Source organism: Natator depressus, chromosome 5 (genome assembly GCF_965152275.1).
Source record: "Natator depressus isolate rNatDep1 chromosome 5, rNatDep2.hap1, whole genome shotgun sequence".
Taxonomy (NCBI): Eukaryota; Metazoa; Chordata; order Testudines; family Cheloniidae; genus Natator; species Natator depressus.
The window spans coordinates 130,783,661-130,799,158 of NC_134238.1; the positions used below are offsets into that span (position 1 = coordinate 130,783,661).

Consider the following 15,498-nt stretch of genomic DNA (forward strand, 5'->3'; position numbering starts at 1 on the left):
CAAATTAATTCCAGTTCTGCAGTTTCTCGTTGGAGTCTGTTTAAGTTTGTTTTGGTTGAAGAATTGCGACTTTTAGGTCTGTAATTGAGTGTCCAGGGCGGTTGAAGTGTTCTCCAACTGGTTTTTGAATGTTATAATTCTTGATGTCTGATTTGCGTCCATTTAGTCTTTTGTGTAGACTGTCCGGTTTGACCAATGTACATGGCAGAGGGGCATTGCTGGCACATGACGGCATATATCACATTGGTAGATGTGCAGGTGAACGAGCCTCTGATAGTGTGGCTGATGTGATTAGGCCCTATGATGGTGTCCCCTGAATAGATATGTGGACACAGTTGGCAACGGGCTTTGTTGCAAGGATAGGTTCCTGGGTTAGTGTTTTTGTTGTGTGGTGTGTGGTTGCTGGTGAGTATTTGCTTCAGGCTGGGGGGGCTGTCTGTATGCAAGGATTGGCCTGTCTCCCAAGATCTGTGAGAGTGAGGGATTGTCCTTCAGGATAGGTTGTAGATCCTTGATGATGTGCTGGAGAAGTTTGAGTTGGGGGCTGAAGGTGACGGCTGGTGGGGTTCTGTTACTTTCTTTGTTGGGCCTGTCCTATAGTAGGTGACTTCTAGGTACTCTTCTGGCTCTGTCAATCTGTTTCTTCACTTCAGCAGGTGGGTATTATAGTTTTAAGAACACTTGATTGAGATCTTGTGTTTGTCTTTGTCTGAGGGATTGGAGCAAATGCAGTCGCATCTTCGAGCTTGGCTGTAGGTGATGGATCATGTGATGTGGTTTGGATGAAAGCTGGAGGCATGTAGATAAGTATAGCGGTCAGTAGGTTTCCGGTATAGCGTGGTAGTTATGTGCCCATCACTTATTAGCACCGTAGTGTCCAGGAAGTGGATCTCTTGTGTGGACTGGTCCAGGCTGAGGTTGATGGTGGGATGGAAATTGTTGAAATCATGGTGGAATTCCTCAAGGGCTTCTTTTCCATGGGTCCAGATGATGAAGATGTCACCAATGTAGCGCAAGTAGAGTAGGAGCGTCACTTGTGCTACATTGATGACATCTTCATCATCTAGATCCATGGAAAAGAAGCCCTTGAGGAATTCCTCAATGATTTCTAGTGCATGCCATGAATTCTAACGGTACAAGAAATACTAGTTCAGACAGACTGTTCTGTAGTCTCCTATACAAATGAAGCTTTGTTTCCCTCAGGGTTTTAGGAAAGTTTGGGAGTTCGGAAAGTGCAAAATTATGTAGTAGGGTGGAGAGGATTCCATCGCTGCTTCTTTTTCTGATGAATGTAGCTATCGTTTTTCCCTCTCCAGGCCTCCTTTATTCCAAATGTACTTTTAGGTTAGATGCCGTTCTGAACAAACTGTTGTATGGTAGGTTGTGTTTATCAGATCACTTTCATTGTTGAAGTGTGAACACCTATCACTGCAGCTGATCTTTCTGCTTTGTCTTGTCGCATGTTTTTTCTTCTCTGCAACCTTTTTGTCTTTTCCACTTTGCATTTTTTTTTCTCCCTCTCCCTGCTGCTTATTTTGCTTCAGGATGTCTGTAGGATCAGCAACTAAAAGTGCATCTCTGTCAGTTTCTCATTGCAGTTCATGCTGTCTTGAAAGTGATATAGCTAGCTGGTGGTCTGTCACCCGTTGTGCATCTATATAGGCTGCAGGCAGACAACTGGTTGGGAAGAGTGATTTGGTGTTAACTATATGTGTGTAGACTTGGCAGACACTAGCTGTGTGTTTGTGAGAATGGGGGGAGATTGGTGAATGCTTTCTAGGGTTTACTTGAGCTAGAGGCTGTGAATTTAGTGGGGCTTATGGGAGCAAAATAGGTTTCACATGCTGTTTTATGCTTTGGAAGTGGCAGACTTTAAGAACAGAAGAACCACCATACTGGATCAGACCAATGATCCATCTAGCTCAGTATCCTGTCTTCCGACAGTGGCAAGTGCCAGGTGCTTCAGAGGGAATGAACAGAACAGGCAAACATTGAGTGATCCATCTCCTGTCATCCATTCTCAGCTTCTGCAGTCAGAGTCTAGGGACACCTAGAGCATGGGGTTGCAGCCCTGCCAACGTGGCTAATACCCATTGATGGACCTATCCTCCATGAACTTATTCTTTTTCAAACCCCGGTATAGTTCTGGCCTTCACAACATCCCCTGCAACGAGTTCCACAAGGTGACCATATGTTGTGTGAAGAAGTGTTTCCTTTTGTTTGTTATAAACCTGCTGCCTATTAATTTCATTGGGTGACTCCTGGTTCTTGTGTTATGTGAAGGAGTAAATAATACTTCCTTATCTACTTTCTCCACACCATTCATGATATGATAGAGGTCTATAAAATCTCCCCTTAGTCATCTCTCTTCCAAGCTGAAAAGTCTTAGTCTTATTAATCTCTCCTCATGTGGAAGCTGTTCCATACCCTTAATAATTTTTGTTGCCCTTCTCTGTACTTTTTCCAATTATAATATACTGTATCTTTTTTGAGATGGGACCACCAGAACTAACTTCAGTAGATTAAGGATTCCTTTATTAGGAAAGCCTCTCTCAAGCCTGCACCACTAAGATGTCCGGCATTCCAGGATCTGGAAGAAAAACTCCATTACTTCAGTAGTTTGGGAAGTATCAGGAGAGGGAAATGATGGCATGCAGTCATTAAAATGTTGATGTTACCAGATTACTGGTCCCTGAATATTTCAGCTTCTGGAGGAGAGGTTGGGAGACTATTTTATCAGAGTATCAACACCTAAGTTAATGTGCTTTGGAGTACGTCTACAGTATGAAATTATTTAGAAATTATTCTATTCGAATTTTTGGAAGCTATTTTATACATTCGGTCTTCTGTGTCCCCACTAAAGCATGTGAATTCGGCAGATTGCGTCCACAGTACCAAGGCTAGCATTGAATGTCAGAGCAGTGCACTATGGGTAGCTATCCCACAGTTCCTGCAGTCCCCGCTGCCCATTGAAATTCTGGGTTAAGCTCCCAGTGCATGATGGGGCAAAAACATTCTCGCGGGTGTTTCTGGGTGTGTGTCGTCAGAAAGCTACGGCAGACAATTGTTTTGCGCCTTTTTGGCGTGCAGACACTATACTGCTTTCAGCAGACGGTGCACCACTGCTCTCCTGCTACTATGAATCCACCTCTCCAACTCAGCTGTGCTTGGCCATCGTGAGCCGAGCAGCACAGCTTCTGTCGCCAACTCTGCTCTCCCGCTATTGCCACGCTTCCGAGCTTCTCCATGTTGTCTGTCCGGGGCTCCCACCTCCATGAAAGCCACATAAGACAACCATTTTCAGCCGCTGTTTGGCTACCGTGATCTGAACAGCACAGCTTCCGCTGCCACTCTGCTCTCCTACATTTCACGCTCTTTTTCCAGGATTACCTGTGCAGGCACCATAGCCATGGAGCCCGATCAGATCTCTGCTGCAGTTTTGACCATTGTAAATACCTTGCGCATTATCCAGCAGTATGTGTAGTACCTGCAAAACTGGGCAAGGAAGCGATGACAGCGCGATTACTATACTGATGAGGACATGGACGCAGACATTTCTAGAAGCACGGCATGCGGCGATTGGGAGATCATGGTGCTGTTGGGCCAGGTTCATGCTGTGGAATGCCGATTCTGGGCCCGGGAAACAAACACAGACTGGTGGGACCACATAGTGTTGCAGGTATGGGATGATTCCCAGTGACTGAGAAACTTTCGTATGCGTAGGGCCACTTTCATGGAACTTTGTGACTTGCTGTCCCCTGCCCTGAAGCACAAAGACACCAAAATGAGAGCAGCCCTCACAGTTGAGAAGCAAATGGCCATAGCCCTGTGGAAGCTTGCAATGCGCAACAGCTACTGGTCAGTTGGGAATCAGTTTGGAGTGGGGAAATCTACTGTGGGGGCTGCTGTGCTGCAAGTAGCCAACGCAATCATTGACCAGCTGCTATCAAGGGTAGTGACTTTGGGAAATGTGCAGACCATTGTGGATGGCTTTAATGTGCTGGGGTTCCCTAACTGCGGTGGGGCGATAGACGGAACTCATATCCCTATCTTGGCCCCGGAACACCGGGGCGGCCAGTACATAAACCACAAAGGGTACTTTTCCATGGTGCTGCAAGCACTGGTGGATCACAAGGGACGTTTCACTGACATCAATGTGGGATGGCTGGGAAAGGTGCATGATGCTCGCATCTTCAGGAACTCTGGTCTGTTTGAACAGCTGCAGGAAGGAACTTACTTCCCAGACCAGAAAATTACTGTTGGGGATGTTGAAATGCCTATAGTTATCCTTGGGGACCCAGCCTACCCCTTAATGCCATGGCTCATGAAGCCGTACACAGGCACCCTGGACAGTAGTAAGGAGCAGTTAAACTATAGGCTGAGCAAGGGCAGAATGGTGTAGAATGTGCGTTTGGACATTTGAAAGCACGCTGGCGCAGTTTACTGACCCGGTTAGATCTCAGCACAACCAATATTCCAATTGTAATTGCTGCTTGCTGTGTGCTTCACAATATCTGTCAGAGTAAAGGGGAGACATTTATGGCGGGTTGGGAGGTTGAGGCAACTCTCCTGGTGGCCAGTTTCACACAGCCAGACAACAGGGTGATTAGAAGAGCGCAGCAGGGCGTGCTGCACATCAGAGAAGCTTTGAAAGCCAGTTTCATGACTGGCCAGGGTACGGTGTGAGAGGAGTTTGTTTCTCTTAGTTACCCGCTTTATATATTTATATAAATAAAGGAAATAAAGTCACAATTGTTTAAAAACCGTTCTTTATTATTTGTTGCACAAAACATTGAGAGAAATCAGAAGCTAGATGGGGGAGGGAGAGTATTGGTTTAGGGGGGTGGAGGAGGAGGGAAGGACAAGTCCAGAAACCAAATCAAAATTTAGGATATGCCAGCTTTCTGCTGCTTGTGCAATCCTCTGGGGTTGACTGTGTGGGTCCCCGTAGCCTGCCCCCACCGTGTTCTTGGGCGTCTGGGTGAGGAGGCTATGGAACTTGGGGAGGAGGGAGGGTGGTTATTCAGGGGCTGCAGCGGCAGTCTGTGGTCTTGCTGCCTTTCCCGCATTAGATCCACCATACGGCGGAGCATGTCAGTTTGTTCCCGCATGAGCTTGACCATAGCATCCTGCCTGCTCTCATCGCATGCGTCCCTCCTCTCTTCGTATTCATGTAACGCTTTACGCGACTCCGCAATTGTTTGCCTCCACGCATTCAACTGGGCCCTATCAGTGCAGGAGGACTGCATGAGCCCAGCAAACATGTTCTCCCGAGTTCATTTTTTCCGCCTTTTAATCTGGACCAGCCTCTGGGACGGAGTGGATAGGGGCTGCATTGAAACATTTGCACCTGCTGCAGGAGGAGAAAAAGGGAGGGTAGTATTTTAAAAGATACATATTAGAGAACAAAGGAGACACTGTTTCTCAGTGAAACAGGCAATTCATAGTACACAGCACATATTCTTTCTGTACAAGGTCTCATTTTGCCTCCTATACTGAAGTGCCTACCACTTTGGTGTGAGTAAGCCGTCACATGCGCCAGGCAACAGAATTCAGCTTGCAGGCAGCGGCCAGGCAACAGAATTCAGCTTGCAGGCAGCCCGTGGGCTCTCTGGGATGATCTCTTCACACAACACTCTCCCTCCTCCCCTCCCCCCCCACACACACTGCGGGGCTCCGATGAGGCTCTGAGCAGGGATGAGCCCTGTAACCTAAATGTGAACAGCCCAGCATGGCTCCGATCAAGCTCTCACTCACCAGAAGTGCCTTCTCCAGGGTCATGCTTTGGGAGTAGGGGGAGGCTATTGGCTCCAGCGTTAAGAATAGTTCCTAGCTAGGGGGAAGAACTGATTCCCCACTTGCCCTCTGTGCACTGTTGTTGTCCTCTTCCTCTTCATCCTCCAAAAACTCACCCTCCTCGCTCCGTGCTACTCCCCCCCCCCCCCCCCCGCAAGTGTCCACGGGACAATGGTGGGGTAGTGGAGTCGTCACACCCCTCCCTCCCCCGTAATTGCTTGCAGCTCGTGGTAGTGCCTGTTTGCCTCCCTGGCTTTTTGGTATGCTTGCCTGATCTCCTTGATTGATGTACGACACTGTTCTGTGTCCCTGGAGTAGCCTCTTCTTGTCATGGCCCTGGAGATTTTAGCATATGTAGTTGCATTCCTTTTTTTGGAACGTAGTTCTGCCATAACAGATACGTCTCCCCAACATGCAGTGAGATCCAGTACCTCCTGTTTGGACCGTGCCGGAGCTCGTCTGCAAATCCGGGACTGAGTGGTAGACTGTGCTGATGGTCACCTGTGCTGATGGTGACCAAACAGGAAATTCAAAAGTTCCCGGGGCTTTTACTGCCTACCTGGCTAGTGCATCGGCGTTCAGAGTGTTGTCCAGAGCGGTCACAAGGGAGCATTCTGGGATAGCCCCTGGAGGCTGGTTTGGTCGTGTGGACGGAACCAGTTTTATTTAGAGGTAACTCGGCTAATTCCGCGTACTGTAGTCCAGGCCTTAGTGTCTTGTTTCAACAGGCATTCTTGATGCTTCAAGATCTGCCCTGCACTTTGGTGCTGGGTAACTTTTTTGTCTTGTCATACACCCATTGTCTTCAGGGCACATAAAGGATGCTGCTCATGGCTTCGAATTATAACAGTGAACTATATCTGTGAAGCAACCATGTTGGTGGTTATGGTATCTCCCTTTAGTAGACCGTGTTGTGCAGGAATGTTACATTTGCTTGCAAATGTCATCTTAGCCACTAAAGAAATGTATGCAGTCATCATAAGAGGTTCCTAATTGCTTTTATGATGTCTGGATTAAACTAGTATGTCTGGCTCTGTGAGGTTTGAAGACATATCAGACCTTTTTATGTTTGACCTGGCAAGAGGGCAAATTAAGTTTAATTTTGTTTCCATTGAAGCTGCTCGTAGAACCAATCTAGGTCATCATAAAAGGAGGCATAAAGTTATTTAGTTTAGTCGTGACAAGAATTCAATGAGGAATTAATGAATGGCCTATTTTACCTAGGCAGTTTGGTGACATGATGCCAAATGATATTCAGTGTAGTTAAGTGCAGGGTGGTGCATGTTGAAAGTAATAATTTGAACTAATCTCAGTAATAAGCTCTAAATGAGCTCTAGCTACTCATGAAAAAAGATCTTTTCACTGTGAATAGTTCAGTGAAAACATCTGCGCCATGCTCAGCAGGAGGCAGAAAAACAGGCAATGTTAGGTTGTATTAAGTGAGTATAGTATATATTGAAAATATTCGGATCCAATTATATAAATTACTGGTGTGTATTGTTCAGTTCTGGTCACCTCATTTTAAAAAGTATATAATTAGAACTGGTTGAAAATGCAAAACCGTGTCAAGATTTGAAATGTCATCAAAATGTAACTTTGGAAAATTTGGCCAGCTCTAGATATATCAGAAATACAAAGGGTCTGGGGGGGGAGAGGCAGGAATTACAATGATTAGAGGCATTGCAAGGTTTCTCAGAGTTTTAAAGTATATAGTTCATAGAAGAGATGAATGCGAGGACATCAGATATAAAAGAATAAATGACGTATAAAGGGGCAGTCATTTTTATCCATTATAATAGAATAAGGGGACACACACAAGGCTTTGAAAGATTTTAAACTGACTAAACCCCTTTTATGCAACATCGAATTAACCTATGGAACTTGTGGATGCAAGATGCTTGTGAAGCCAAGGATTAGCTATTAAAATGAATATTAAGATCCAGAGTAATGTTAAATAGGGTAAATATTTTTAAGGGTTAACTTTTCTTTCACCTTTCCCTGAAACATCTGTTACTAGCCACTGAAAGACTAGATATCAGGCGAGATGGATCACAGGACTTAATATACTAGGTCAGTCCAGTGTTACTGTAAGTGTCTCAACTTTCTGTTTCATTTGCACAGTGAAGATACTACCCGTTGTAAAGTGCTTTGGGATCTTCTTGTGAAAGGCACTGCTGAGTACTGTACAGAGCTTTGTTGTTGCTGGTAGGTTTCATAGCAATATTTTGATGATCAAGGTCTCATGCACAGGTGTTTCTCTTTTCCTGATCTTTCCTTAGCAGGTTTGCCTTTTGGAGGGGATTGATGTGTAGAATTTTGTAGCATCGTTCATAATGTTACCTGCTATTCAGTGCTTATCTTCAATGATGTGTAAGCTTATCAAACAAACCAAGCCCGTGTCAAAATTATTTGAATGTTACTGATATTTTAAAAAAGTTTTAAAATTTGGTATATTTGATACCTTCTTACTTGTCCTTTTACAAATATGTCATTTACAGGTTGCCTTTTTATTTTGTTTTATTTCAGGAGCAGTGGAAGTGTCACGCCAGAGTCCGATTGCATGTTGGTTTAGTGCTATGCTTTACTGCTTTGGTGGGTCTGTTCTGTCTTCCTTGATGCTTGCAGAGCCTCCTGTAGGGTTCCTTGCAAACAGCACTAATATCTTCCTGGCATCTTCAGTCTGGTAAGCATGCACACGAGTATAAAATAAGTACATTTGTTTTTCGTATTAGTAAAATCATACTTGTACTGTGTGCACACTTATAAAGTGTCGTGTCTATGCAACTGCTAGGGCGCCACCGATAGTAAGCGACAATGTGGTAACTGTAGCAAAAATCCTCCCTAGATACAAAATCCCTGCTGTGGACACAGTCAGAGAGGCTTCAGAGTTAACGCTGATTGGAATTAATGGAAGCATCTTGCCTCTCTTGAGGGGGCAAGATTATCTTTCTCTGTCTTTGGAAGGCCCTCTCATGTAGGGCCATTAATTTGACTTAGGCGTTTTCTATTTATTATTGGCAAGTGGGTCAGTGGATAAGTCAGTCTCTTCAAAGTTTTGTAAAGAAACTAGAGGGGTAAGTTTGTCCAAAGCAGAGTTTATTATCATTACTTTTAAGAAGTAAGCTAATTTCTAGAAAGATGAGACATGAGGCCTGTCTATGTTTAAAGGATTTTGAGGTAGCTATTGGACATCCAGATTAAACCAAGATGTAGGTGTTTTTCTGCTGCTAGAAAGTAGGGTTTGCTGGGACTGATTTCACCCCCTCTCCTTCAGCTTCTGCGTCCTGGCAGTGATCTGCTTTATTTACTGCCAGATCCCAGCTTGACTTTATGAAACTAACAGGAGACGTGAGTCATTTTGGGAACGAAGGTGAGGGAAAAGTTTAAACTTGCTGCCGATGTCCATGTAATGGGAAGGTAGATAAGAAAGAGGCTATGAATTGGCTTGCTGTGGGAAAGGGATAGGTTCCAGAGCTTGGGATTGAAGGGTGAAGGAGATCTTGTTTTGTTCCTAAGGGCCTGTCAATGCTGCAAAAAAGTATTAACTCAGGTTAGCTTGCTCGGGTTAAAATAGCATTGAAGACATGGCAAATTAGGTTTTCATTTGGTTAGCAGCTCAAATTAAAGCCTATAGGGAAGTCTGGGGTTGAATTTAAGCTGCTAACTCAAGTTAAAAGCAGAGTTGCTGTGTCTTACCCAAGTTCATTAATGAGAGTTAGCTAACCAATGTTAAGAATGTACCTTTTATTTGTGGTATACCCAAAGAGTGGCTGCTGGGAGGAAGGCAGAGTTCCAGTAGAGAGGGGAGAGCAGAGGATGTACTCTTCTTTAGTATTTCAGTTCAGAACCTGATTCCTCAGTTTTGCAATAGTTAACCTATATTGTATATCTAAATTGCTGTGAGATGTATCATTATCAGATATGGAGTTTGAACCATTTTGTTGCTGAGGAATGCAGACCTTACTGGACCACTTTCAAGAAAGAGAAAAAAATGGAAGCAGTTAAACTCAGACTAAGAGATAGATAGTATCCTTTTACTTGTTTGGATTTTTGCAAAAGCTAAACCTTAACTTATAGCATCAATTTCTGTTCCTTATAAACCTCTACCCCGATATAACTCGGTCCTCAGACAAAAAAATCTCACCGTGTTATAGGTGAGACCGTGTTATATCGAACTTGCTTTGCCCCCCGCCCCCCCCCCCCCGTTCCTTGTTCCCTGACAGCCCCCTACCCAACCCCCCTGCTCCCTGTCCCCTGACTGCTCCGATCCCTATCCACACTCCCGCCCCCTGACAGGCACTCACCGGCAGTGGTGGGAAGCAGAGCAACATGGCCCCAGCCCGCTCCACCCTGCTACCTCCCATCCGCGGTGCTCCACTTCCCGCCGCCAGTGAGTGCGGGGGTTGGGGAAAGGACACCCCCTGTACTCACCGGCAGCGGGAAGCGGAGCACTGTGGCTGGGAGCTGGTGGAGTGGAGAGGGCTGGGGCCAGGCTGCTCTGCTTCTGCCGGTGAGTGCAGGGGGGGATCCCTTCTCCCAAGCCCCCTCCCCCAAGCAACACAGCTGGGGCTGGGCTGAGGGAAGCGGAGCGGGCTGCTCCCGGCCCCCTGCTAATCCCCTGGGCCACTCTGGGACTGCGGGGCCCCCAAAAGTGCCCCCCCCACACTCCTGCCTCCCAGACTGGGAGTGGAGGAGAGCCCCGACCGCCCCCGAGACCCTCTGCCCCTTACCCAACCCCCCTGGCCCGGCACCTTTAACACGCTGCTCAGAGCAGCGTGTCGGAGCTTTACTGCATTGCATGCGAACCTGCGTTATATCGGGTCGCGTTATATCTGGGTAGAGGTGTAGTTGACATTGCAGACAATCATCAGCAAAATACACTTAATCTTCTGGGGGTCTAATGCAAGTTTCATTTAAACTTTGGAACAAGAAATGGATTGGAACCTTTCACAAATTATAAAATGGCACTAGTTACTTTAAATGGCACTGACCCCCCCCCCCAATTGGTAAGGCAACTCCCATCTTTTCATGTGCTATAATTTATATTCTGCTTACTGTATTTTTCACTCCATGCATCTGATGAAGTGGGTTTTAGCCCATGAAAGCTTACGCCCAAATACATTTTTAGTCTTCAAGGTGCCACAAGGACTCCTAGTTTTTGCTGATACAGACTAACATGGCTACCCCTCTGAAACCTTTAAGAAAAGTGCACTTTCTAAATGTATTTTTTTTTTAAACAAAACTTGGAAAGCACAGTATTTGTATATGGAAATGATAAACTGCTACTGGACAGCAAAAATTTAAATCCTAATCCTATTTTCTGGAGAACTTGAAAAACTTGTGACTATTTAGAGTCTGATTTAATTAACATGGTCTGGCTACTTCACAACCAAAGAGCCAGATGACCCTTGGAATCAATTTAATGGGGTTTGTGTTGGCTTCTGAGACTTTTTTGTTTTGTTTATCCTTGGCTTTCTTTAATTACCATATGATGTAGTGAAACTTTGTCCCATATACCTACTTGTGAATGAATGAGGTTAAAAACAACTAACAAAATCATCCAAAGCACAGGACTTGGTGGTGATGGGGGACTTCAACTACCCAGATATCTGTTGGGAACATAATACAGCGGGGCACAGATTGTCCAAGTTCTTGGAATGTATTGGAGGTAACTTTTTATTTCAGAAGATGATGGAGAAAGCAACAAGGGGAGAGATTGTTCTAGATTTGATTTTGACAAATAGGGAGGAACTGGTTGAGAATTTGAAAGTGGAAGGCAGTTTAGCAAATTATGAAATGGTAGACTTCATGATTCTAAGGAATGGTAGGAGGGAAAACAGCACAATAAATATAATGGATTTCAAGAAGGCAGACTTTTGCAAACTCAGGGAGTTGGTAGTTAAGATTGCATGGGAAGCAAGTTCAAGGGGAAAACAGTTTTGAGAGAGTTGGCCCTTTTCAGAGAGAGAGTTTGCTCTTGTGCCCTTAGCAATGTCTCACTGCGTAGGAAAGACAGGAAGTCTGGCAAGAGACCACCCTGGCTTAACCAGGAGATCTTCAATGATCTGAAACTCAAAAAGAGTCCTACAAAAAGTGGAAACAAGGTCAAATTACAAAATCAGAATAAAAACAAATAATGCAAGTATGTAGGGACAAAATTAGAAAGGCCAAGGCACAAAATGAGATTAAACTAGCTAGAGACATAAAGGATAACAAGAAATCATTGTACAATACATTAAAAGTAAGATGAAAACCAAGGACAGAGCAGGCCCATTACTCAATGAGAAGGGAAACAGAAAATGTGGAAATGGCGGAAGTGCTAAATGACATTTTTGTTTTTTTTGTTTTTTTTTTCACCAAAAAGGTTGGTTAGCGATTGGACGTCTAACATTGTGAATGCCAGTGAAAATGAGGTATCATCAGAGGCTAAAATAGGGAAAGAACAAGTTAAAAATTACTTAGACAAGTTAGATGTCTTCAAGTCACCAGAGCCTGATGAAATACATCCTAGAATACTCAAGGAGCTGACTGAGGAGATATTTGAGCCATTAGCGATTATCTTTGAAAAGTTACGGAAGACAGGAGAGATTCCAGAGGACTGGAAAAGGGCAAATACAGGAAATAAGGACAACCTGAGGAATTACAGACCAGTCAGATGAACTTCTTTACCCGGAAAGATAATGGAGTAAATAATTAAGCAATCACTTTGCAGACAGCTAGAAGATAATAGAGTGATAAGTAACAGACAGCATGGATTTGTCAAGAACAAATTATGGCAAACCAACCTAATAGTTTTCTTTTACAGGATAACAAGCTTTGTGGATGAGGGGAAGTGGTATTTGTGATATCTTGACTTTAGTAAGTCTTTAGATACTGTCTCACATGACCTTCGCATAAACAAACTAGGGAAATACAACCGAGGCGAAATTACTATAAGGTGGGTGCATAACTGGTTGGAAAACCATTCACAGAGAGTAGTTATCAGAGGTTCACAGTCAAGCTGGAAGGGCATATCAAGTGAGGTCCCACAGGGACCAGTTCTGGGTCCGGTTCTGTTCAATATCTTCTTCAATGATTTCAATAATAGCATAGAGAGAACACTTACAAAGTTTTGTGGATGACACCAAGCTGGGAAGGGTTATAAGTGCTTTGGCAAATAGGATTATAATTCAAAGTGATCTGGACAAACAGGAGAAGTGATATGAAGGAAATAGGATGAAATTCAATAAGGACAGTTGCAAAGAACTCCACTTAGGAAGGAACAATCAGTTGCACACATACAAAATGGGAAATAACTGCTTAAGAAGGAGTATTGCAGAAAGGGATCTGGGGGTCATAGCGGACCACAAGCTAAATATTAGTCAACGGTGAACACTGTTGGGGGCCCCCCCCCCCCAAAAAAAAAAAAGCTAACATCATTCTGGGATGTATTAGCAGGAGTGTTGTAAGCAAGACATGAGAAGTAATTCTTCTACTCTACTCCTTGCTGATTAGGCCTCAGCTGGAGTATTGTGTCCAGTTCTGGGCACCACATTTCAGGAAAGATGTGGACAAATTGGAGGAAGTCCAGAGAAGAGCAACAAAAATGATTAAAGGTCTAGAAAACATGATATATGAGGGAAGATTGAAAACATTGGGTTTGTTTAGTCTGGAGAAGAGAAGACTGAGAGGGGACATAAGTTTTCAAGTCCATAAAAGGTTGTTACAAGGACGAGGGAGATAAATTGTTCTCCTTAACCTCTGAGGATAGGACAAGAAGCAATGGACTTAAATTGAAGCAAGGGCAGTTTAGGTTGGACATTAGGAAAAACTTCCTAACTGTCAGGGTAGTTAAGCAGTGAAATAGATTGCCTAGGGAGGTTGTGGAATCTCCATCTGTCAAGGTTCCTTCCCCACCCTGAACTCTAGGGTACAGATGTGGGGACGTGCATGAAAACCTCCTAAGCTTACTTTTACAAGCTTAGGTTAAAACTTCCCCAAGGTACAAACTATTTTACCTTTTGCCCTTGTACTTTATCGCTGCCACCACCAAATGTCTAACCGGTATATTACTGGGAAAGAGTCCGTTTGGAAATGTCTTTCCCCTGAAAATCCTCCCAACCCTTGCACCCTCTTTCCTGGGGAAGGCTTGATAAAAATCCTCACCAATTTGCATACATGAACACAGACTCAAACCCTTGGATCTTAAGAACAATGAAAAAGCAATCAGATTCTTAAAAGAAGAATTTCAATAGAAGAAAAAGTAAAAAAGAATCACCTCTGTAAAATCAGGATGGTAAATACCTTACAGGGTAATCAGATTCAAAACATAGAGAATCCCTCTAGGCAAAACCTTAAGTTACAAAAAGACACAAAAACAGGAGTCTACATCCCATTCAGCACAGCTTATTTTCTCAGCCATTTAAAGGAATCAGAATCTACCGCATATCTAGCTAGATTACTTACTAAGTTCTAAGACTCCATTCCTGTTCTGTCCCCGGCAAAAGCATCACAGAGAGAGAGGCTTTGTTTCTCCCTCCCCCCAGCTTTTGAAAGTATCTTGTCTCCTCATTGGTCATTTTGGTCAGGTGCCAGTGAGGTTATCCTAGCTTGTTAACCCATTACAGGTGAAAGGGTTTTTCCTCTGTCCAGGAGGGATTTTAAAGGTGTTTACCCTTCCCTTTATGACACCATCCTTGGAGATTTTTAAGAGCAGGTTAGGCAAACACCTGTCAGTGATAGTCTAGATAATACTTAGTCCTGCCATGAGTGCAGGGAACTGGACTAGACCTCTTGAGGTCTCTTCCAGTCCTATGATTCTATTTTATGCTCGTTTTGTTAAATGAAATGAGTTTGTTCATTGACATACTTAGGTGGAAGAGATGAAAACTACTTTCTGAATGTAGTCTTGTAACAGTTGTTACCGTATATACTCGTTCATAAGCCAAATATTTTTGGTAAAGTGATGCATTAAAGAGCAGGGGTCGGCTTAAACGGGTTTACACCAAAATTTGATGATTTTAAACTCTGTGGAATCATTGAATTGAATATCTAATACATTGTCGTTTTGTTTACCTGGAGTGTGTGCAGGCATGGAGCCCCTCAGCTCCCTTTGGCTGCGGTTCGCTGTTCCCAGCCAATGGGAGCTGCAGGAAGTGGCAACATCCAGGCCCGCTAGCGGTTTACCCTAATGGGCCAGGAGTCAGTTTGCCAGCCCCTGAAATATAGGGTCGGCTTATGAAAGGGTCATACAAGTTTTTACTATTTTTACCTATCCATCTTGGGGGGTTGGCTTATAAACGAATGGGCTAATGAATGAGTATATACTGTAGTTTAATTTCCTTTAAAATATATTTTCTGAACAAAACTTCAAACTCTCAAATCCCTACTTAGAATTTACTTTTAGAAACTGGTTACAAGAAAGTTAACTATTTGATTTCTTTAAGGACACAGTCTCCTTGAAATCTAGTCAATTATAAAAGACTAAACGGTATCGGGTACTAGGTCTCCCCTCAGTCCTCCTACTGGCTTTATAATTGCAGCCTGTTATAAAATCACATTTTTGTTTTAAAAAATTCGTACTCTTGCCGAATGAGATGCATAAAGGACAGATTCCTGTTTGGCTGCATCCAGGGAAAACAGTAAAATGGTATGCAAACTGGAAAGAAATAGATAAATGTATATTCTGTAATCTTGAGTGTTACATCTAACTAGAATAGGTAT

General features: G+C 43.8%; 1 protein-coding gene across 2 annotated transcripts in view; it reads left to right on the plus strand.

Moving 5' to 3' along the window:
* Positions 1 to 15,498, plus strand: part of TMEM38B (transmembrane protein 38B) — a 52,714-nt gene that overhangs the window by 14,273 nt on the left and 22,943 nt on the right. Inside the window, exons 1-2 of one of the 2 annotated variants that reach the window (XM_074953671.1) lie at positions 3,418 to 3,679; positions 8,323 to 8,479. In XM_074953671.1, coding sequence (XP_074809772.1) covers positions 3,571 to 3,679; positions 8,323 to 8,479 — 266 coding nt within the window. In that variant the 5' untranslated portion in view covers positions 3,418 to 3,570. Of the gene's footprint in view, positions 1 to 3,417; positions 3,680 to 8,322; positions 8,480 to 15,498 lie in introns of those variants that run through there. The other variant, XM_074953672.1, reaches the window with a different exon arrangement.